The sequence below is a fragment of the Pistacia vera genome, unplaced genomic scaffold (assembly GCF_008641045.1).
Source record: "Pistacia vera cultivar Batoury unplaced genomic scaffold, PisVer_v2 Contig432, whole genome shotgun sequence".
In the NCBI taxonomy this organism is placed as follows: Eukaryota; Viridiplantae; Streptophyta; class Magnoliopsida; order Sapindales; family Anacardiaceae; genus Pistacia; species Pistacia vera.
In genome coordinates this window covers 876364-898587 of record NW_022196260.1, presented here as the reverse complement: position 1 = coordinate 898587, position 22224 = coordinate 876364, and the positions used below count along the sequence as shown (strand labels likewise).

At 34.1% G+C, this 22224-nt stretch overlaps 4 protein-coding genes and 1 pseudogene across 15 annotated transcripts; all 5 read left to right on the top strand.

Moving 5' to 3' along the window:
* The first annotated feature begins 1647 nt into the window (after positions 1 to 1647).
* On the top strand, positions 1648 to 7061 carry LOC116143731 (peroxisomal nicotinamide adenine dinucleotide carrier-like). 3 transcript variants are annotated; one of them, XM_031429177.1, is made up of 14 exons: positions 1648 to 1792; positions 1885 to 1970; positions 2217 to 2285; positions 2628 to 2767; positions 2863 to 2967; positions 3070 to 3144; positions 3251 to 3381; positions 3635 to 3689; positions 3974 to 4123; positions 4561 to 4629; positions 4710 to 4817; positions 5043 to 5111; positions 5905 to 5959; positions 6765 to 7061. In XM_031429177.1, exons 4-14 carry the CDS (start codon positions 2687 to 2689, stop codon positions 6953 to 6955), a joined length of 1089 nt encoding a protein of 362 aa, XP_031285037.1. In that variant the 5' UTR covers positions 1648 to 1792; positions 1885 to 1970; positions 2217 to 2285; positions 2628 to 2686; the 3' UTR covers positions 6956 to 7061. The 3 variants fall into 3 exon arrangements, with proteins under 3 accessions (XP_031285037.1, XP_031285036.1, XP_031285038.1); XM_031429176.1 differs by having other exon boundaries at positions 2213 to 2285; XM_031429178.1 differs by having other exon boundaries at positions 2213 to 2285; positions 5871 to 5959; positions 6765 to 6907.
* Positions 7062 to 7151: 90 nt separating this feature from the next.
* LOC116143730 (COBRA-like protein 2) lies at positions 7152 to 12713 on the top strand. Of its 10 annotated transcripts, XM_031429171.1 has the most exons (8): positions 7152 to 7694; positions 7784 to 7926; positions 8096 to 8312; positions 10174 to 10253; positions 10802 to 11252; positions 11742 to 11901; positions 11983 to 12245; positions 12325 to 12713. In XM_031429171.1, exons 5-8 carry the CDS (start codon positions 10901 to 10903, stop codon positions 12624 to 12626), a joined length of 1077 nt encoding a protein of 358 aa, XP_031285031.1. In that variant the 5' UTR covers positions 7152 to 7694; positions 7784 to 7926; positions 8096 to 8312; positions 10174 to 10253; positions 10802 to 10900; the 3' UTR covers positions 12627 to 12713. The 10 variants fall into 10 exon arrangements, with proteins under 10 accessions (XP_031285031.1, XP_031285033.1, XP_031285028.1 ...); XM_031429173.1 differs by having other exon boundaries at positions 7152 to 7926; positions 8231 to 8312; XM_031429168.1 differs by having other exon boundaries at positions 7152 to 7926.
* Positions 12714 to 13725: 1012 nt separating this feature from the next.
* Positions 13726 to 18314, top strand: LOC116143735 (5'-methylthioadenosine/S-adenosylhomocysteine nucleosidase 1). The gene is made up of 8 exons (XM_031429182.1): positions 13726 to 13943; positions 14045 to 14108; positions 14731 to 14822; positions 15054 to 15160; positions 15280 to 15354; positions 15951 to 16025; positions 16945 to 17037; positions 17738 to 18314. Exons 1-8 carry the CDS (start codon positions 13886 to 13888, stop codon positions 17933 to 17935), a joined length of 762 nt encoding a protein of 253 aa, XP_031285042.1. The 5' UTR covers positions 13726 to 13885; the 3' UTR covers positions 17936 to 18314.
* Positions 18315 to 19004: 690 nt separating this feature from the next.
* On the top strand, positions 19005 to 19402 carry LOC116143748 (annotated as a pseudogene).
* Positions 19403 to 20677: 1275 nt separating this feature from the next.
* On the top strand, positions 20678 to 21114 carry LOC116143740 (auxin-induced protein 15A-like). Its single transcript, XM_031429187.1, has one exon. The coding sequence runs from the start codon at positions 20759 to 20761 to the stop codon at positions 21059 to 21061; it is 303 nt and encodes a 100-aa protein (XP_031285047.1). The 5' UTR covers positions 20678 to 20758; the 3' UTR covers positions 21062 to 21114.
* The last annotated feature ends 1110 nt before the right edge of the window (positions 21115 to 22224 follow it).

Genomic DNA, 22224 nt, shown 5'->3' with positions numbered 1-22224 from the left:
ATCAAATTTCAAAGGGCATTCCAGTCTTTTCACTATTACAAAACGAAAATCTACAACAATACAGGACGGAAAATATCTATTTGTCTTTCCTAAACCTTTTGGGTACCAACTTGTTATTACAGTAAACCTTGGGTATGTCTAACCCATTCCCCCTTATATAATATTCTAAAACTAATAGTTTGACTTGCTATATCTTTAAGAACAAATCCCTTGAAATACAAATAGAGTGCTCTTTCTTTCAAAATGATTGCAAATGGAATATTATCACTACAGTTCATACCTGGATCTTCAAATCCCTTTAATGGTGGGATTTATATGTTATAGAGAGACTATATATAACCTCCAAGATTGTAGGGATCATTTGCGTGATTCTTTCTATTTTAATTTGATTTGTGATCTTTTTTATTTGTTATATATAATTTATAAATGATAAAAAGATATGGTTTCTTTTCATTAAATTAAGATAAAGGTCTTAATCGAAGAGATGGGCTGTCATACTCTGAATTAATGGGTCACACAAGTTGGAAATGTAGCAATGAATATTATTAAGTGAAGATGAAGCAATGGCATTGGCACTATGAATGAGAAGTCAACCAGTAGAATCCAGTTTGGCATTAAATTTCCACAATGGGAAAAGGGAAAAGAAAATATATTATGAATGCAGTGGACTGTAGAGTAGATGGTAGCTTTAGCAGTTGTGAACCAATAAATTTCAGTAAATTAATAACCTCGACTAAGGCATTAATTGATATATATAGTAATCTCAAAGCATTGTCTAAATTAATATTTCAATAAAATATTATATGTTTAAAAAGTTACGTTAATTAAGACATATACTTAATTAAGAAACTCTTATCAAAATAAATAATTTGTCTTTATTTGAAGTGTCTAGATTAATGAAATTTTATACATTATTTAAATGCAAGCAATTATATATACATACCAGAAAGTTGGGTTTATTAATGCTAACATTAAAGGGTACTTCCTAAAAGCTATTTCATTAATAAATTATGAGGAGTGCACAAGCATGAATAAGACTTGTAATAGTGGGAGTTTTGGGCCATTCCGCCGCCCAAGGGTTTCTGTCCACTATGGGCCTGATTTGGTTATGTCGTATTCAAGATAAAAGAGGTTAATATTTAATAAATAAAAATAAGCAGACAAACGAAATCTCATAAACTCGACGTGATAGTTGAGTTGATAGTTCTCATTATACTTAAAACATTAAATGATTTTAATTAAATACGAACACTCAGTTTCTTAGAGACGAATTATCATTTCTTCATAAAAAACGGAAGAATGAATGACTGTTCTTAAAGATGAACGATTATTCATGTTTAATCAAAGTCTTTAGTTGACGTGATAATGTCAACTCAAGGATTACGTTGGGTTTATAAGAGAAAATTTTTGAGATTCGTTTGTGATGTAATATTATCCGTATTTAACTGGAGAGTTTAAAAGACTTCTGTTTTAAAACTAGAATTACTTGAAGTTAAATTATTTAGTAGTGTAATGGATAAACAAGTTTAGTAGTAGAATTACTTTAAAAGACTTCTTGTAACTTGCCACGTGTCAGAAGAATAACAACTCCACGACTGGATATTATTAAAAATATCACTAGTCTAAGATTATCCAGTAAGTAATGCTCGCTCACCTCTCAACAATGCCGCTTACATTTCATGCACCGGTTCTGCTTAGCTTGTACACCCCAGCAGGAGCTGACATTCACTGAACAACAAAACCACCTCATTCATGCCCTTATTGCCATCCACCTTCTCCTTTCCTACCCAACGTAAGAATTTTAATATTGCATTATAATGAATCTCTAAATATATAGACAGCTTTAACTTTGTTTGATTTCCATTTTCTTCTTTATTTTTACAGTGATTGTTTGAATAGAATTAGAAACTTTGCAGGATGTTGAACGTGCAGTAAAAGTTCTTGAAGATTTACAAGGCGTGCCCAATCCAGTAAGTGCTCATTGGAGTATTAATTTTGTGTGTTTTATTTTTTTACTTTTTTTTATTTTTTGTGTCTAGTGGGGTTAGTGTATTTGTTGCAGAAATGAGCCCTGATTATGTTGTAAAGAATTTTTTTTTTTTTTTTTTTTTATGGTTTTTATAATGTAAAAAACAGGTCTAATGGTTGCTTCTTGGTTGAGAAAATTGTTCTTGGTTTTGTTAAACTTGTCTAATTGTATGAATTTTTGCAGACAGGCTCTAGTCTATTTGAGGGTCTTTGGCAATTAAAGTTTACACCAACCTGGAACAGCATCTCCAATTCAGGTAAAATTAATTGATTAAATCTCATAAATTTGATAGCAACGTAATTTATCAAATCAACACTTAGATACATTGAGAAAAGTTGGGAGGGTTTAGAGTAATAATCCCTAATTTGAAAATGTCATTTCAGATGTCTAGCATTATTATTTTAAAATCTTAGATAATAGGTATAGTATCATTCTTTGATAAATCATAGATAATAGATGGAAAGTTGTCAGCTTGACTCTTATCTTCTAAATCAAGCACACCTATTGATAATCAGGAGTAGAAGGAATTTTTTGTCCATACCAAATTACTGATGAGTTGGTGACATTTTGCCTTAAACTTATCCTATAATTGATGCAGAGGATGTGAAATAGCAGATAGCATTTGGGTGGAGTCAAGTTAAAAAACAAAAGCAGAGAATGTCAAGCGCCATAGCAAATGGTCTGGCGGGAGCTGGTGGTGGTATTATTGCTCAGATAATCACTTATCCCCTACAAACGGTATCCATTTATCTACTTTACTAAACTAAATTCTGACATCTTTCAATTGTTGGTATGTTTAGTTAATTTAACTACTTCATCTGAGGTGAGTATAGGTGAATACGCGCCAACAAACAGAAAGAATCGCCAAGAAAGGCCTAGTTGCATCCTCCAACCTCTCCAAACGCCCTTCAGGTGGCACGCTTCGTCAGATTCTCCAGGTATATTTCATTTATCTATCTATTTATCTGTCTAACTAACTAAGTAACTAACTAACTATAATATGCTCAATCCTATATTTTATTTTGATTCGTCATTTTTAGCTGATAAAAACCGAAGGTTGGAGAGGTCTTTACAGCGGTCTTAAGCCTTCTCTTTTCGGAACTGCTGCTTCCCAGGTTCTATTTTTCTACCTCCTTCATATAATAAATTATTTCTGCAACCAGGGTCACGCAACTAGTAATTTTGTATGAATGAGATTTTCTCCTTTTTCCTCTTTGCCAGGGCATTTACTACTACTTTTATCAGCTTTTCAAAAACAAGGCTGAGGCTATTGCAGTTGCTAATAAACACAAAGGACGCGGGGATGGCACTGTTGGCATGTTTTCATGGCTTCTTGTTGCAGCACTTGCCGGGTAAAGCCCTTACTATATAATGTTTTTTAAAGTAATTTTACTTGTCATCAAAACAGTGTTTTGAGGTCAATGTAAAGCCCTTATCATTAACATACATCTATTGAGCTATGATTTGTCTGATAGCTGAAACAGAATCTGATGTGAAAAAGCAGAACTAGTGCCCCCTTTTCATGATGTTGTTGATTTTTTTTCTTTTTTCATACTTACATTGTTTTTCAAGTATTATCTGAACAACACTCCTTAATTTTGGTAGGTCGTTGAATGTATTGCTGACAAACCCGATATGGGTTCTTGTGACACGGATGCAGGTGCCATTGCTATTTTGAACGAAATACACATGTTTTTGGCTTTAGTTATTATGATGTTGGAGAATGTCATTTTACTTTGACCCTTTAAAACTTGTGGTTCTTTGAGTTTTGAGATGTTTGTGTTTTGTAAATCCTATACAAGAGTGTCTGTTTCTAGGCCATGGTAGCTATGGCTTGGAGTTTCTTTATAAAGTATTATGGGATTACTTTGGTCCAATTTTCAGTATACAGCAATGCTTCACAATCTCTTATGGTCAAGCTTGTCCTTCTTTACTTGAATCTAGACACATACTCAAGCAGAAAGAAAAATTATGGACGCAAAGAGGGAATCTATTATAAGCGAGGCTTCTGAATGCTCAACAGGTCCAACTTTGCAGGACAGATTGGCTGAACTTGACTCCATAAAGCCTTGCCCTTATGGAACTTTTCATGCGGTTGGTTCCAGTTATTGAATTTGCTTGTGCATGGTTTTTTTTTATCCATATGACATTGGCATTAATCATAACAGAGTTGTACATATATCCTTTACATTATAACCTTATTATCTTATATTGTTTTGATTATACTAGTTGCATAGCTCATCTTCCTCAGGATATGATAGTGATTAATTTAAATCTTGAAAATAAAAGTATCTTGTTAAGCTATGCAACTAGTATAATCATAATTATGTGAAGGCTTTGTACTTTTTGCATGCATAAATAGAATTGAACTTTTGACAGATTGCAGTGATGATGTTTCTTGATAAGCAGAAGGTTTGTACTGCTATGACTATCAAATGATGATTGTGACCGCTGGGAGGTTACCAAATGCAGAATTATATGTTTGATTATAGTTTTCCACAACACTGATTCTTCTTGTGCTTTGTTTGTAGGCACGTGAGGTTTACAAGGAGGCAGGAATTACTGGATTCTGGAAAGGAATAGTCCCTACACTTATTATGGTCAGCTTCATCTTGATAATTATATGAACTCAAGGTGCATGTTAAAGTGCTTGTTTTTTATAAGGATTTCTGTGTGCTAGGTGTGCAATCCCTCAATCCAGTTCATGATTTATGAGGGCTCGCAAAAGAATTTAAGGGCAAAACGAGCCGCTAAGAAGCAGAGATTTAAAAATTTATCAGCTATAGAGGTATAAGGCTCAGTTTGTGTAATACCTTGTCTTTATGGGATTTTATGTTTTCTATTAAAGGCTATATCACACTTAGATGACAGTTATACTAAGTCTGAATTTTCTTGGCTCCCACATCCTCCGAGCCTCTTACGGAGTTGGAGGGTCCATATCAAATTCCACAATGTTTATATCTTTAGTCTTACCAGAGTTCAACGTCTTATGCTAACTCTTAATGTGATATAGGTTTTCTTACTAGGGGCATTGGCTAAATTGGGAGCAACTGTATCAACATATCCCTTGTTGGTTGTCAAGGTAAAGTTAGTCCCTGGTTTGCTTCATATCTTAGCTAAAAAAGTAGAAATGGTTTGCTTACATCTATGGTAATAAAGTTACTTGCATTATTTTCTGTTGAATGTAGTCTCTGCTGATAGTTGGTGTTTATATATAAGTTATGCTCATACATTTTTCTGGTTTTTATCACCTTCTTGTTCTGTTTCCTTGTAATTCTATATATACTTGTGCTCATACATTTTTCTGTTTGTTTTCTGTGCCATATTTAACCTTTTTCTTTTTCCTACTTTAGTGCTGGTGTCTTTAATTATTAAGACATTAGTAGGTTGTGAAACCTTTATTATATTCATCATTTCCAAATTTTATTGATCGAACGATTTGATTATTTATATGCATCTATATTTCTAGCTTTTATGGAACTCATAACCTTAAGTTCCTCATAACATTTGTGTATGATAGTTTATAATAATAGTTTCTTTCACCTTTTAGAAAATGTTCTCTTCTTATTTATCATAAAATGATTGTTTTTCTATTAAGTATTGTAGCTTTCTAATCATATGCCATATCTGCAAAACTCTTAGATGTTGACCTTCAAAGTGCTTGTTCCAGTCAAATTCAAAATCAGTCTCTAAACATATTGGTAGCCTTTTCCTTCTGGTGGAACTTTCTGATGCATCAGATACTATTATTTAATTATCCTGATTTATAGTACTCACTTTGTTTTCTCTAAACAAAAACATACTTAACACAAGCACTCAATTTGCTTATGTGTGCTTGAAGTCTTCACAACTGTTATTCTTAAATGCCTACACAGTCAAGGCTTCAAGCAAAGCAGGAGATCGGTGGCAATATCTCATTAAGATATTCAGGTTAGCTTTCTCATGGATTCAATGATATCTTATTTTCTTCATACTTAAGAATTTTAACACTCATCATTATTGTCTTCATCCTCATCACCCTTATTATTTTTTATAATCATTTCATTTGTTATGTCTATGTTAATAAAGTTAGCAGTGTGATTGTTTGTGATCACTCATCATTATTGTCCTCATCATCATCACCCTTATTATTTTTTATAATCATTTCATTTGTTATGTCTATGTAAATAAAGTTAGCAGTGTGATTGTTTGTGATCACTTATCATCCTGAGTTTGGTCATGATATTATGATCATTAGGCTGTTCTGTTTTGAAAACAATTTCCTTAAATTTATTTAATTTTTTTGGGGTGAAAGAAGTCAAACAAAACTTGGCTTGCCATGGTTTTCTTCCACTAAGAACAATTCAGACCATTATTGGTGTTTCCAATTTCTTAATAAAGTTTAAATTGGTTTAATTTAGTGGTTCTTTCATTATGAAATAATTCAGTTTTAGATGGGTAATTTTCATTATGAAGGCTTGTGTTTCCAATTCTCTTATCTGCACACATTGCAGGAATCACTATTAATTCTTTATTTCTGTAGTATGTTTTGCTAATTATCTGCAGTTTCAGTTGCACTTTAGCAATGCTTTTAATATGAGAATCTCATTGTTTGACTTCTGTTTGCTTTGTTTCAAAATAGAATTCATGCTCTCTTATGTGTGTGTTAGGACTTAGGATGCCGATAACTCTCCTATTGTATGCCAATTTGGTGATTGATTTGTTTTTTTGTTTTGTTTTGTTTTTTGCTGCATAGGTACTTTTGATGCAATAATTAAAATGATACGTTATGAGGGATTGCCTGGCTTTTACAAGGGGATGAGCACAAAGATAGTACAGAGTGTTTTTGCTGCTTCTGTACTATTCATGATCAAAGAGGAACTTGTTAAAGCTTACATGTTGCTGGCAGTTAAGAGCCAGAAAGTTATACCCAAATTGATAAAATGATTTCTTCATTATGTACAAGGAATACCTCCAGTTCTGTACTGTTTGGTTTATACATAATTTGTAGCTAAAATACAATGACAAAGGTTATGGTAAGACATAGTTGTTATATATGGTATTCAAAGATTGGCTTCACAGGCCTGAATTCCTATCTTCTTGGACTTACGAGTTTAGAGGGTTGAACATTTAAAGATTAACTTCTGATGTCTTATCACAATGAAACTCTGTAATTTACTAGCTGGATGATAATCAACTGACAGCTATTTAAACTTAGTGGAATCATGCAATAGACAGATATGGGACTCTGTTCTCTTCATCTTTTGCAAGTTTTGGAATGCTAAGCAGCATCAATCAAGTTTCTTCTCTAAGACTGTAAGTTTTTGGTGCTTCGAGCTTTTGTGCTAATAGGTTTGCAGGTTGCTCATACTTTTTATTAAAGAGGAGGAATACCAAATACCCATTTCCACATTATTTTTGGAAACATCCAGCTTTACATATTTGCTCAAGTGATTGATTTTCTTCTCCATTTGCTGTTTCATTTAAACAATACTTAGTAACCTATTTATGTTGAATATATATGTTATTGCAACCATGTTGATATACTTATTATTTTGCAGCTTCATTCAATAACAAAATAGCACTCTCTCCATTTTAGGTCACTTTGTTGTTGTTGGCATCATTTCATATTTTATTGGGCCTGTCACGCTGCTTTGTGCAACAGAATTGCAGCTCCAGAGATTGGGTAGGGCATTCGTTTCCCTATAAATGGATGAGCAATGTATATTCACAAGATTTCTGTACATACATTTTGCTGCTATTGATACTGGCTAGGACCATTTTGGGACAATAGGACGTTCTCCTAGGATCCTTGTTTCAGAGATAATAATGTACCATCATGGTGAATATGAAGGCAGCAGAAGTTACACCGAAGGCTCTAAAGTGCTATTTTCATTGGGTCATTACAAGATTTAGAGGTTTGTTTTATATTATGACTGTTGATGTGAAGTAAAGTGTGTATATTTTCTGTTCTTTTTAGCTGTTTTCCTTTTCATGGAAGTGATTACTTTGTAATAAAATGCTCTTTAACTCAAACGGTTGATTTTGTATTACAGTAATAAGTTTCTTATTTAATATCCGATGCAGTTCAGCCATCGGCTGCAGGCTTAACTGGCATCAGAAAGAGTCCCCCCTTCGAAGAGCATCTGAATTGGTCTCTAGTCACGGTAACAATTTATGATGACTTTAAACTCTTGGTTAATGATTATGCTTATGCTGCAGGTTTCTTACTTTGGCTTCTTTCGATAAGAGTATTTCCTTGCAACTCCTGGAGTGTTATAATCGTCTACACAGAAGAGTAAAAGTGAGTGAGTGCTTTTTCGAGTTTTATCAATTGCTTGATTATCTGGCTGTGTTTACATGCTTTTTGAAGTGTCTTGCAAATGATGATCTTCATCAGGCTGGAAGGAGCGTCTTTGGAGCTTAAGGCTTTTCCTAGCTCTGTTCTCTTTCTCTATAGTTGCTTTTCTAAATAATATGTCTTAAATGTATGGCTCAAATAATTTATCTTGTACAGATTTGTCCCCCTCATTGGTTTTTTTTTCTTTTTTTTGATATTTTTATGGATCTCTAGTCCACTGATGTACCTATCTCAATCTCTGTTTTAATATATAGTTTTTATCACTTCCTAATAAAAAATTTTATGGCTCAAAACTTATATCACTCTACTGAGTAGAGGACAATGATGATCTTTTCTATTGTCCTGATATGATTATTGTCTACTGGGAATTGGTTTCTTTCTGAAAGGTTAACCCTGGAATTTGCATGTTGCAATGGCACCCAAATAATGTTCCTCTAAGGAACTCCTGACATTGGTGAGGTGTGTTGCGGATCCTTGTAGTTTTGTTGGACATATGTGTTGTTTGTTCTTTTGATATTGGTATGCTATCCTTTGAGTTGATGTAGGAAGACAGTTGATGTGTACTTTGTGGCATAGTAGTTTTAGGATTTTTGTTGTATACAAATACTGGGGGAGATACCATAATCTGCTGTAGAGATTGTAATTTCAATGAATTCTAAGTCTATCAAACACCCAAATTGGGTTTAGGATTTAGGTTCAAGGCTTAGGCCCAATAATAATTTTGGTAGTAATCGCTACAAATTAATAAAAAGATTAAGAAAAATAAATGAAGCTGTGCATGGGAGACATGAGAACATATTCTTGGAAATGCTAGCCATTTTTATTCTGTAATCGTTTTCAACTAGGACATAATTAATAGAACGAAATTAATTAGAATATACTGGGATTTTTTGTTTTCAACATGACCGCCTAGGTTCTTTAAATTTTCCTTTAAATTTTGTTTTAGTTTTACTAAAAATGCTTAGCATAAGTGGAGTGTACGTACTTTAATAGTACGCATTGGATAATATAAAATAAACCCTAGTACTAGTATATATTTTTCTTAACCTAATAACCGTCTGGATTCATGAAGCATCTAGTTTGATGATATGTTGACATTCTAATAATGGCATAATCTTCTAAACGATGATTACTATAAGACAGATAAGGGAAATATACAGCGATTGACACTGTTGAACAGCTACAGTTGTGTCTTTAATTGGTTTTAGCAATAAAACAAATTAATGTTTTTCAATTTTTTATTTTTCTGGTTTCAGGAATTATTAATGCCGTCCCTTTTATACTTATCAGCTTATGAATCCTGTACAAGACAACAAAATTTTCAAGAGATTGTGTACATTCTGTTGCCCGGTCAATACAGAATCTTGTGGCTAAAGATTCAAAGAATTTCCATTTGGATCTGTCTGTTAATATCTCTTCGATAGTATCAATGAGTCTTGTTTGTTTGTTTGATCAGCATTCAGCAATTGAGTTCTCTAGATTATTGTAGTATACTATTCTTTTTCTTGTTAGTATGGTTAACGAAGCCCTTATTTTGTCTCATTCAGCAGTTTATAACACTATCTAGATATTATATATCCAACTGTTGAATTACTATTCAAACAAAATGGAGCTCAACTTTTCTAATGTATGGCCTTTTGCACTGATATTGACATTGTTAGTTGCTATGGGCAGCTTTGCAGGCATTTCACTTTAATTTCTCTCTCTTTTTTTTTTTTTTCTTCTTTAGTTTTTAGTTTTTATATGTTACGTATGGAAGTAATAGTTAAGATTAGTCTTGATGAGTTTTTGTTTTGGTTTGCAGATTGTTATGACCCTTTGGACCCCAATGGAAATATTTCTGTTACTTTCGACGTTAATCAGTGGACGGATACTGGCTATGTGGTTAGTGTGTGATTCATAATTTTTCTATATTATGAGCAGTTCTAACATATGATGAATCTATTTTTTCCATTTCGTAAAGACTGAGTTTGCTTAGTCAAAATCTTGTAGAATTTAAATGAAAGAATCCTTTCATTTCTGCTGTGTTTTATTTGGTGATTATTTTGATGTCTCCCTTTTAAATTGCAATCATACAACCAGACAGTTCTGAAGCAATACTTGAATTATCGGCTTTTCATATTTTCCATTTTCTGCGTTCAAAATTATTTTTTATTTTTGCACAGTCACAGCTTTAACTTGAAGAAAGCATGCATTAAACGGATATGATTGGGGAAAAGCAAACTTCATATTAGTAGTTTAACTTCCGGGAAACATGAAATTTTAGTCAAAGTGGTAAAGTGTGCTACAGTTGTCTGAATACTTAATTGAAACAATGATAACTAGAGCTTTTGTAGGAGTATGTTTCACACATAATGCATATCTACAGATAAAGGCGGTATGATGATGTACGGTCTTCATTTTTCCAAGATGATTTTGAATTTTAATGGCAGGCAAGAGTTACGATTCAAAACTATTATCAGTATCGCCACGTGGATGAACCTGGCTGGAAAATAGGGTGGACATGGGCTCAGAAGGAGATTATCTTGTCAATGTCTGGTGCTTTTGCCACCGAGCAAGGGAACTGCACTGGATACAGAATCAATGCACACTGTTGCAAGAAAGACCCTGTCATTGTAGATCTCATGCCAGATGCCCCGTGGGAAAACATGACTGAGGGCTGCTGCCGCGGAGGCCTTGTTTCTGCCTATGCTATCAATCCTGCTAAGTCATTCTCATCCTTCGAAATCACGGTTGGTAACTTGGGTAGCAAGTCCTCTGAACAAGCACCCCAAAATCTCACTCTATTGGCACCAGGTCCTGGTTACACATGTGGCTTACTTGAGGATGCTGATCCCACAGTTTCTTCAGCTATAGGGGGCAGAAGACAGGTTCAAGTTTTCAGTAAGTACTTCATCTCAACTGCAAATCTATTTAGGATTTGACAATACCATTAGTACCACAACTGCTTTAATTTGAAAATATACTTGGTTTTCTGATAGCAATAACCTAACATCAGCCTTACTGTAGGGTAAGTATTGCAAATTGATTATTTGATTAGCTTAAGTGTGTGCGAGTTTTAAAACTCAAACGAAATGTTTCAAATCTTGAAATGGACAGCTGAGGCTTGGACTGCCGATGCTTAATTGAATTAAGAAAAAAGTTTATGAAACAATCTCTCTAAATAATCATGTTGATGTGGTGAGACCACCAAATTAAAATTAGAAGTAGAAAATTGAAACCACCATTTTTCAGTGTGCTAGAGAAGCTGACCATTCAGTGTGAGAATTGAACCACTGATTTCTCCCTCATTTTGTTTTAGGGTCATCAAGTATTTAATTCATTCAAAGGACAATGATGAACTTGCCTTGTTCAATTGAATGTTTGGTGCAGAAACATGGAAATCAACATGCACTTACTCTACTTTCTTGGCTAACAAAGCACCAGTCTGTTGTGTTTCACTCTCAACATTTTACAATCCCACCATCACACCATGCCGTAAGTGCAGCTGTGGATGCAGAGAAGCTGACCAAACAGCGGTCTCATGCATAAGGTAAATTCTTATGATTGACTGCTTAATTTTCATAGCAATTGAATGCCATTCTTACCTCTCTATGTAAATATATGATTGCAGACAAGGTTTGCCGTTATCACAATCAAATTTTGTGAATAGTCTAGACATTGTGCAATGCACCGATCATATGTGCCCAATTCGAGTTCATTGGCATGTGAAGAACAATTACATGGACCATTGGAGAGTGAAACTAACAGTATCTAACTACAATTACAAGAGAAACTACTCAGACTGGAATGTGGTTGTTCAGCATCCTGGTTTCAGCCAGAAAGCAACTACATATAGCTTCAACAGCTCCGTGCTTCCCTCTGTAGGATTTGCAGGTACATCAACGCTTTCCATTAGTAATTTATAGTAAATTATTCAGAGTTTGATAGAAAATTTAATATATAATTGTTGCAGATGAAGTTGCTATGTTTTGGGGAATAAAGTATGTTAATGAAGAACTGTTGAATGCTGGTAATGATGAAGTGGGTTCAGTGAGCACAGAGATACTTCTGGAAAAGGACTTGAAAACATTCACATATAGAAATGGATGGGGTTTTCCTAGAAAATTATACTTCAATGGAGAAGAATGTGAGATGCCTCTTCCAGACACATTCCCAATGCTACCAAATGCCTCCTCATCAAATCCTCAACCCACTAATTGTTTGCTCCTCTTTCTCTTTCTAATATATCTCACTCTCAGCCCTGCTGCTTCCTAAGGCATATATATTTTTTCAGCCATTCCATTGTTGCCTGGTTTTGTGTTGATTGATTAAAGAATTTAATTGTACTTGTACATGGTTGCTTGCATTGTATTTATTATTTGCTAATTTATTCATTAAGTTGTTGGAAGGATCAATTCATACTTGTATTTTCATATAACTGCCAATATCATCTTCATCTTGGAAATTGACATTAATGAATTACGTGATTAAATTCTATTTTATAGGTGTACTGATATTTAGAGATGTGATTAATATTTAATACAAGTAAGCCTTAATTTTCAATCACAAAGGCCAAAATGACTAAGTACAGCCGCATAAGCTTTGACTAGAATAAACATATTCTATATGAATTTTAGAAAAGGGGAGTTATGCTACCTCAACAACTTTTATTTACAAATTTTTTTTACAATTTTTGACGTGATAGTTGAGTTAGTATTGTCACGTTAAAATGATTTTAGTTGTATTAAAGAAACGGTCATATCTCATAGAATGAATGATCGTTTTTTGCGAAAGAAATAGTTATTCTTCACGAAAAGAATGACCGTTCATAAATAAAAAAACAGTCATTTCTAATAGAGGAAACAATCATTTTTTACGAAAAGAATAATTTTTTCTTTGGTTGTTCTTTGAGGAACGATTATTTCTTATAAAAGAATTATTGTTCTTTCGTAAGAAGTGATTATTCTTTATGAAAGAACAGTTATTCGTTACGAAAAAAATGATCTTTTGTTCATATGTTGATTTTAATACCTTAAATGTAGTAAGAGTTAACGAAACAATATCAATCTAATCTATTGACACGTTCGAGCTATAAGCAAACATTCGTGACATTGGAATACAAATAAATCTGGGTAGACTAGAATAATGATAAACACGGCACGCTGCACGCCCGATCCGTGAAAGACAGAATGATTACGTCCCACGTGGCCATGTTTTGTTGGGTACGAGTCCTATTGGGCCTCAATCAATCATCAAAATTATCACGAAACTAAATCCACCGTTCAATTTGTCTTTCGCCTTCCCCACATGCAAACTCTACGAATAACAGTATAAATAAATAAATACTAATAATAGAAGTTGAGTTCAGTTCCAGCTTTTGATTGGCCGCAACGCTGTAAACATTTCAATAAAATTTTCCAGCCGTTTCTATCATTTTCTTTCGCTCTGTACATTTGGAAAATCCGAGTGAACTCAATAGAGAGAGAAAGATTAGAGAGTCTAGAGAGAGAGAGAGCAAAGAAAGAGGAATAGCTATGGCTCCTGGTGACGAGAAATCACAGGAAGCCATTTCATCTATCGTCATTATCATCGGTACTACTCTTAAATCAGCTAGTTGTTTATTTATTTAATTAGTTTGTTATTGGTTTTTCTTTATTATTTTTTTGTTTCTTTTGTTACCTTTTTTTTTGAAGCTATGCAAGCGGAAGCGATGCCTCTAGTGAACAAGTTCGACCTCAAAGAAGACCAGAACTCTGTGTGAGTTTTCTTTTTTTTTTTTTTTTTGGTTGGTCTATGTGTTATTATCAAGTTTGAGGTGTGTAAATACATTCAAAATGGAAATTTTCTCTCGTTAGTTCGATTGATCATTTGTTGATCTTACACACTACTGCTTACCACTTTATTTGAATAGTCGCATCATAAAATCGTGTCATATATAAATTAATTTTCTTTTTAATCTACTTAACAACTGCCGTGATTGGTGTGTGCGGTATTTGGTTTATGAACTCAATTCCATGCATAAAACAGGGATTTGACATATAACTAATATGCGCACAATACATGTACACCCTTTTCTTGTACTTTTGTACTAAAAAAAAGGTCTCTCCAAATTGAAGGTTCTGGGAGGCATGCTCTGGATATGTTTTTTCGACCTTCTCCTTTTTTTGCATAAAATGGTTGCATTCAAGATTTAAACCGAGTTTTGCATAAAAGGAAGTGGAGTTAGTTTAAGGGTAGTCATGTACCTTAGCTTATAATTTTTTTTTATATAATTTAGTATTAGATGCAGGCAGCTTAAGTTAAGCAGCTCCACTTAAATTCTGGTTGGATATATTTCATTAGTCGCTCATATATTTGATTAGTTAATTCAATGGAACAGGTTTCCAGAAGGGGTCCCGTGGGTCAGGTATCATGGTACTTACAAAGACCTTCATATAAACATAATATGGCCTGGAAAAGACTCAACTTTGGGTAAGTATCTGGTTCTTGTGCTTTCTTTTAGTGTATTTATTTTTTATATTTTGCTCAAAGCATTAATTATCTGCCAGAGATGTTCCTGGTGTTTTTTTTTTGTTGTTTTGTACTCTTAAGAATTGCTTCTATGAAGAATAAGAAGAAAAGGATAACATAATTCCGTACTTTACAGGAATATGAACTTTTCTTCCTGATTCCCTTTTGCTTATTCAAACCAATTCTTTTCAGGAGTTGATAGTGTAGGCACAGTTTCTGCGTCCCTAGTAACATATGCTTCTATTCAAGCTTTAAAGCCAGACCTGATCATAAATGCTGGCACTGCCGGTGGCTTTAAGGTATGTGCTTTGCTATTTAGAAATTGACACTTCCTTCTGTTTTACTTAGCAGAACAAGAAGGAATATTTTGTTTCCTTCTGTATGAGTAAGCATCAAGGACACCATATATCTTCTACAGGCCAAGGGAGCAAGCATCGGTGATATTTTCCTCGTTTCTGATGTTGCTTTTCATGATAGGCGGATACCTATCCCTGTAAGTGCTTCTTTATTTTTGTTTTCATACTTCTTGTGGTCTATGTGGTGATGCAAAGGATCTGAAATTTATATTGCAAATCTGCTTGATCTAATTACATCATTTTCTGATACCTTAAGCATAGATTTGAAAGTTGACAACTAAGTTTATTTGCATGCATATATTCATTTTGGCCATGGTTAATTCTTCATTTAGAAGTTGTATTTATGTTTAAGTAGTGTTTAATATACAAACTCTTTTGTACAAATTGATATGCATCACTCTTTTATTACCATATCATTCATAGTCATTTATTGAGCATTTGTTGAGTTGACTATTTACATGCACTCTTCTGCTCATTTCTATCATGTTAGTTTGTATACAAAAATTAAAAAAGTTTGTATATCTCGTATTAGTCTTTATATTTTGACTCCTATGATTATATATAGCTGTGGTATGTCACTGTTCTACTTAATCAACTTCTAAACCACTGTATTCTTATACATTAGATTTTCAATCTGCTTCAAGGTTTATAAAACCGCATGGGTTTAGCTTTGTATAGCAAATCTTTTAGTATTATTCTCTCACTCAACTTTGTTCTGCCTTGTGCTTTGTAGGTCTTTGATCTGTATGGAGTTGGCTTGAGGCATGCCTTATCAACACCCAATCTTTTGAAGGAGCTCAACCTTAAGGTAATAACAATGCATTAGAAGGCTTGACCTTTTTTTCACTGAACAACTCTAAACTCCTTGTTGGTTTATGCTTAGTTCTCTCTGTTTTTGGCATAGGTTGTCGTTTTGTAGATAACATTGGCCTCTCATCATATTCTCATACATATAATTTCTTGTTTATAGTTTTTTTCTTTTTGTTTTGGACAACTTCTCTGTGCCTACATAAACTTGTATGGTAATAACTCAAAATTGTGCTCTTTTATTTTTTTTTATTTTCAATTGTATTATCAACAAGTAATTGTTCAGTAAAACAGGTTGGGTCAGGTAACAATTCTAGATAAGTCTTGCATTTTAAAGAACATTATGGTTGCCCAAGTTATACCTGAAGACTGTATTGAACAGTAACTAAATGAGACATTAGCTGCTTGATAGGTTTATTGAGGGAGTTGATCCAACTTAAACCTTTGTATCTACAAAACTAAGGTGCTAACATATCAACATAGCAAAGGACATGATATGGTTGTGCTGTACTCTATGCTCTTTTAATTTAGACCATGCAAGGCTTTTGCTCATTAGTTTAAGTGCTCTAAACTGTGATGTGGATTAGCAAGTCCGCTTGGTTCACATTTATGCATCTGTTTCAAAGGCAGGCCTTACTGCTTATTGCTATCCAAATGAATTTAACTGATCTCATAGTTTCTCGGTGAGTGATGTGCAGCATATTTTATGATGTCGTCTTTACAAGCAATCACTTCCTTCAACTACTTGTATTTTGGGGCATCTTAGTCTATTGAGGTCTTTCATTAGTATGTAAATGTTGTTCTATGTGGCTCACAGTAGATACTTGAAATTCATGAAATTGAATTTGGTTTTCCACTGTTTCATGTTGATGGTGCCTGTGCTCTTTGCAAATTTCATTACACTCGTCCTTTTGTTTCAGGTTTGCAAATTGTCTACTGGTGACTCTTTAGATATGTCCCCACAAGATGAAGCAACGATTATTGCTAATGATGCAACAGTTAAAGACATGGAGGTAACCTCTAAAATATGCTGTATCTTACACCATGTTTGGTAGGAGGGAAGGGCAGAGGGAGGACAAGAGAAAGAACAGAAGAGGACTGGTCCATCCTTCCAGCCATCTGGTTGAATAGGATGGAAAAGCGATGAAAAGAAGATAGTTATCACTTTTAGATGCTCTAAATCTATGAAGCTAAAATAAACTAGTATATATTAATTTGACAATTACACCCTCTTGTTACGGTTTTGCATATATTCAACCATATATATGTTTTTTCACTTTTATGTAAGTTGAGGGTAGAAAGATAAACTATATTGTCATTTAACATGCCAAACTTTTCCATCCCTTTTCAACTCATTGATTGGATTGGATTGGATTGGATTTTGTTATTTGGAGGAAAATATACCTTCCAACTGAAAGGGGAACACACAAGATATGGTCTCCACAACACCCTTTTTCTAACTGTTTCCTTCTATGTATGTCCTAACTAGTTGGGGATTAAGGAACTTAGTGGCGATATAGGTCATTCTTGGTAGAGTAAATGAGGCACTGCATGTTGGCACCTGTTAACAATTTTCCCTCATGTTTGGTTGATGACCTTTTGTATTTGCTATTCCCAAGGAAACACACAAGACAGAAATTAAAAATACTTCTATCGGAATATAAATGTTGCTCATAATTCGTCATTGGTTAATGTAAAAATTTTGGATTGCAGGGAGCAGCCGTTGGCTATGTAGCTGATCTTTGGAAAGTCCCTGCAATATTCGTCAAAGCTGTAACCGATATAGTGGATGGTGAGAAGCCAACAGCCGAGGAGTTAATGCAAAATTTGGCTGCAGTGACTGCTGCACTTGATACGGCAGTCACCCAAGTAGTTGATTTCATCAATGGAAAGCGCCTCTCTGAACTCTAACATGCTGGGTCCTGACTTTATTTTTCTGGAAAAGAAAAAAACATATTAGACTAAGTTTCTCATAAAACTGAAGTTCCTATATGATTGTGGAAACTTGATTGTTATAGTTTGAGTTCGGTAGGTATATTTTAAACTTAACCTGCCTAATATTTTTTGTCTTGTACACGGGCTTCTTCAGAAAATTGCATATGGCCTACTCAAAGAAAAGAAAGTGTTTAGTTCATGACATATGGTCCTTTTTTGGTTCACTACCAGTTGTAGCCAAGAAAGAATGCTTCTAATAGGAACAAATTGGATAAATGAATGCCTATAGTCTGTAATAGAATTTCCTTAATCCTGATTAGGATATGTTTTGCAATCAACGGATTGATTGTGTGAAGGAATTGGTTGCGGCATTTTGTTAACAGACATGCTGGCCAGTTTGTAATCTCAACTTATACGCAAAAATGAGGATGTTTCAAACATATTAATGACTGATTGACTGAGTAAATAACATAAAGATGCATTCCTGCCAGCAGACACTGTTGCCTTCTGGTCAGCTGAGAGCAATAGCATCAGGACTGACTATGGGTTTTTAATTTTATTATTCATCCCTTTTTGTAGAAAGTATTCCAAACGCTGTTTGTGTCAGAGAAAACCAAAACAAGAGATTTGTGATTCTGATGTCATACTTCAAGACCTACTAAGTTAAGCTGAAGAAGAAGTCGGAATTGATCATCCAATGGGTGGTCTTACAATCCCTTTTCTGGGACATTCAATAAGAGCATCACCAAACAAAACCACATGTTATCACATCTCACTGACTAACTGTGTAAGGATAGAAACCAAAGAATAATCTGAAGCAGGTCCCATGTTGTTTACTATTTGTTCAATCTTTCATTAAAATTTGATGATTAGTTGGAAGACAAAACAATGTGATATCTCATGAGCATGTCTCTTCATAATCTAAACTGCCTCTTCACCACACACCACACATCAGAAGAAATACTGCAGACCCTTTCACCATGCAGCACCAGGTCTCAACTCTACAACCAAAAGTTATACAACTCCACTAGTCGTTTGTGATCCATTGCCAAATTTATCTAAACAAATCATGGGTTTCCGTTTACCTGCTATTGTTCGAGCTAAGAAACTTCTTCAACAGTCTTCATTTTCTACAAGCCAATCATCTACAATAGCCACTCATGTCCCAAAAAGCTATCTTGCAGTTTATGTTGGAGAGGGCAAAAGAAAGAGATTTGTCATACCAGTATCATACTTGAACCATTCTTCATTTCAAGACTTACTACGTCAAGCTGAAGAAGAATTTGGATATGTCCATGGCTCACAATTCCCTGTACAGAAGACATCTTCATTGATCTCATTTCTCGCATAGATGAGCCATGAGAGAGGACACTAACAATTATCTGTAAATCCAATTTTGTAGAGTTAACATTTATGAATACCCTCTACAAAATTTCATTTTTTATTTTCAACCAAAATGGTAGTAAAAGCATCAGTAAATGGAATGTTTTGTTCTTCAAGGTCAATTGGCTTATCTATATTTTCCTTCCATTTAATTCTAAAAGTATTCTATCTTTATAACAATGGCTTACCAGATCATTTTGCTATTGCTCCCAATTCTAGGCAAGCAACACCATTTAGTTTATCAATGTTACTGCATTTTCATGTAGGAAAAGTTTGAATTGAGAAAACTTGTTTGCTGAAAATTATTGCTCATTTTTACAGAATGACTAGTATAAGACATTTTAGGTCTCTCTGTGAACTTCATCCTATTAGCTTTTCAAGTATCTTCTCTTACTCGTTAAATTCCTAAACCACCAATTTGGGATTCTAACAGTTAATGTAAAATATTGATTGAAAATAAGGTCTTCCATGTTTAGTATAGCCTTCAATGAATTTTAAAATCCAGTTATTAGATATTCCTTCCAGATACTCCATGATATGATTGTTTCGTTTTGACAAATTGTTAAGACTTATATTTCAATTTCTTAGATGTGATTTAAAGAAGGCCAAATTTTTTTGACTGATTAGCCATTAATGGTGAATCTGTTGTGATGGTTATCCAATCCATTCATATTTTAAAAAGCAATCTAATCATTGAAATCCCTTTTCTGGGCCATTTGAAATAACCCGGGTAGATGATGAATATTGATCATTCCCATTATGATCCATCACAGTGGTTCTAATACTGGGTCAATAAAACAAAAAGGTTTGTTTATCCTAGTTCTCTTGTAATCAGGTTGAGTCTAAATGTTAAGAATCACCAGACAAAGCCACATGTTAGGTCACTCTGTTGCTCCCACTCAATCCAGCAATTCTTCAAATTCAGGCCCCAATTCTAATTGGCACTGGCCAAAGACATTATCACATGAGTTAGCTTATGTGTTTGCTATAATTTCCTTATTATAAATTGACAAGCTTGCATTAATGAGCAGACATTTCATACACACCATTAAAATTCAAGTGGACCTGTGTAGATTGTGCTGTCAGTTTCTGGGCTAAGAGTTATATATGAACAACTAGAAATAGACTGCACAATGGAAATAATCATATATTATATAATTGGGAGGCAAGCCATGTGATCGTTCCTCATCAATAATCTTGATTGATTTCTCTCCCCCACTTATTTGAAATCTCTCCGTATAGCATTTGGCCTATATATATGCATACCTAACTCAGGTTTTTCATTACCAAATTTCAAAGTCTATTTTACATTAAAAGTCTCATATACTGTATTCAAAGAGTTTTTGCTTGTTCTACAAGTCCTTCGAGATAATCTTCTTGTTCTTCCATTAGAGATATAAACATCCATATAAAATCATGGGTTTCCGTCTGCCCCGTATTGTTCATGCTAAGCAAATTCTTCGAGGATCACTCTTTGCAGCAAACCAAGATGTTTCAATAGCCACAGAAGTTCCCAAGGGCCATTTTGCAGTTTATGTGGGAGAGAACGGAAAAAAGAGATTTGTGATTCCAATATCGTACTTGAATCACCCTTCATTTCAAGACCTGCTAAGTCAAGCAGAAGAAGAATTCGGATTTGATCATCCAATGGGCGGTCTTACAATTCCCTGCAGAGAAGATGTGTTTGTTGATCTAGTGTCTAGTTTGAATGGGTCATGAAAGAGTACTCTAGCATAATTCAGTACTTAACAATTTTGTATAGCAGACATAGATAGTACCATGTAACTTTTTTTTTTCTTCCATGGGAGCCATGGAAGATAGCTCTGTATATGAAAAGAAAAGTGAATACAATCTTACAATTCTACCAAATTCTCTCACAATTGATATGCCTTATTATGGAATCTCTGTAATGAAGCAAGCCAAGGTGTCAAATTCTCTCTCAATTGAAATGCCTTATTACAGAGATTCTACCAAAGTAATTACCCAGTTGTCAAGGTCATTTTAAGTTTTTAACTGTGATAGTCATGCTATCTAAGAACCTTCACTTGATATATCAGCACATCCGATGGTAGAGATAAGAATTAACTTTATTTAGAAGATCAAGAGTTTGGTTGCAAGTGCAGCGATTAAAGATGATAACTGATGAAACAAATTTCCACATCAACAATAAGTCACAATTCCTTTGAACTAGTGCAAATGCCTCTGCAATTTTTTTCAACAAAATAGCTTTCCAGAAAGAATATACAAGAAAAGAGTTGCTATTGGTGAAACAGTGATATTTTGCTGGAAATGTAACTGAAATTCAGTTTGGTTTTGCAAACTTTGTTCTGACGTGTGTGAGCAGCTGAAGTTGATGTGTTTTTAGTGATGTGCTTAGGTGTACTCAGCTGTGACTAAGGCCTATGTTAGTTTTAAACTTTGGTTTAAATTCAAGTTTGTAAATATCCCTACAGAGTTGGTGTAACAGTGGATATTTTGGACTGATGTTTTGTTGTATAAATCTGTAGTGAAATGGAATGAAAATGCAGAACTTTCTCTCAATACATGTTTCTCTCTTTCCTTAGAATTCTCCAGCCAAAACACCTACAGCTATGTATCAAGCAGTAACAATTTACTAAATGACGGGTTAGAGAGTGCTACATTAGGAATTCCTTCAGTTGATGGTGTTAGAATCTCTGTGATGAAGCAAGCCAAGGTGTCAAATTGATATGCCTTATTATAGAGAATTTTATGTCATTATTCAATGTTGCAAGCACGTTTGACTGATTAGCCATTAACAGTGAATCTGATGAAATAATCACCCAGTCCATTCATATATAGTTTAATCAGCATTATAATGGACATTTTGTAATCCATTTATCCATTATGAAGTTGTCAAAACA

Bases quoted from the DNA above. Each gene is read 5' to 3' on its own strand.
- LOC116143735 (XM_031429182.1), top strand. From the start codon at position 13,886: ATGGCTCCTGGTGACGAGAAATCACAGGAAGCCATTTCATCTATCGTC. The intron at 14,823-15,053 runs GTAAGTATCTGG...AATTCTTTTCAG, and splicing joins TGGAAAAGACTCAACTTTGG to GAGTTGATAGTGTAGGCACA. The intron at 15,355-15,950 runs GTAAGTGCTTCT...TGTGCTTTGTAG, and splicing joins ATAGGCGGATACCTATCCCT to GTCTTTGATCTGTATGGAGT.
- LOC116143731 (XM_031429177.1), top strand. From the start codon at position 2,687: ATGTCAAGCGCCATAGCAAATGGTCTGGCGGGAGCTGGTGGTGGTATT. The intron at 3,690-3,973 runs GTGCCATTGCTA...ACTTGAATCTAG, and splicing joins TTCTTGTGACACGGATGCAG to ACACATACTCAAGCAGAAAG. The intron at 4,630-4,709 runs GTCAGCTTCATC...TCTGTGTGCTAG, and splicing joins TAGTCCCTACACTTATTATG to GTGTGCAATCCCTCAATCCA.
- LOC116143740 (XM_031429187.1), top strand. From the start codon at position 20,759: ATGGGTTTCCGTCTGCCCCGTATTGTTCATGCTAAGCAAATTCTTCGA.
- LOC116143730 (XM_031429165.1), top strand. From the start codon at position 9,999: ATGGCCTTTTGCACTGATATTGACATTGTTAGTTGCTATGGGCAGCTT. The intron at 10,254-10,801 runs GTTAGTGTGTGA...TTTTAATGGCAG, and splicing joins GGACGGATACTGGCTATGTG to GCAAGAGTTACGATTCAAAA. The intron at 11,902-11,982 runs GTAAATTCTTAT...ATATGATTGCAG, and splicing joins ACAGCGGTCTCATGCATAAG to ACAAGGTTTGCCGTTATCAC.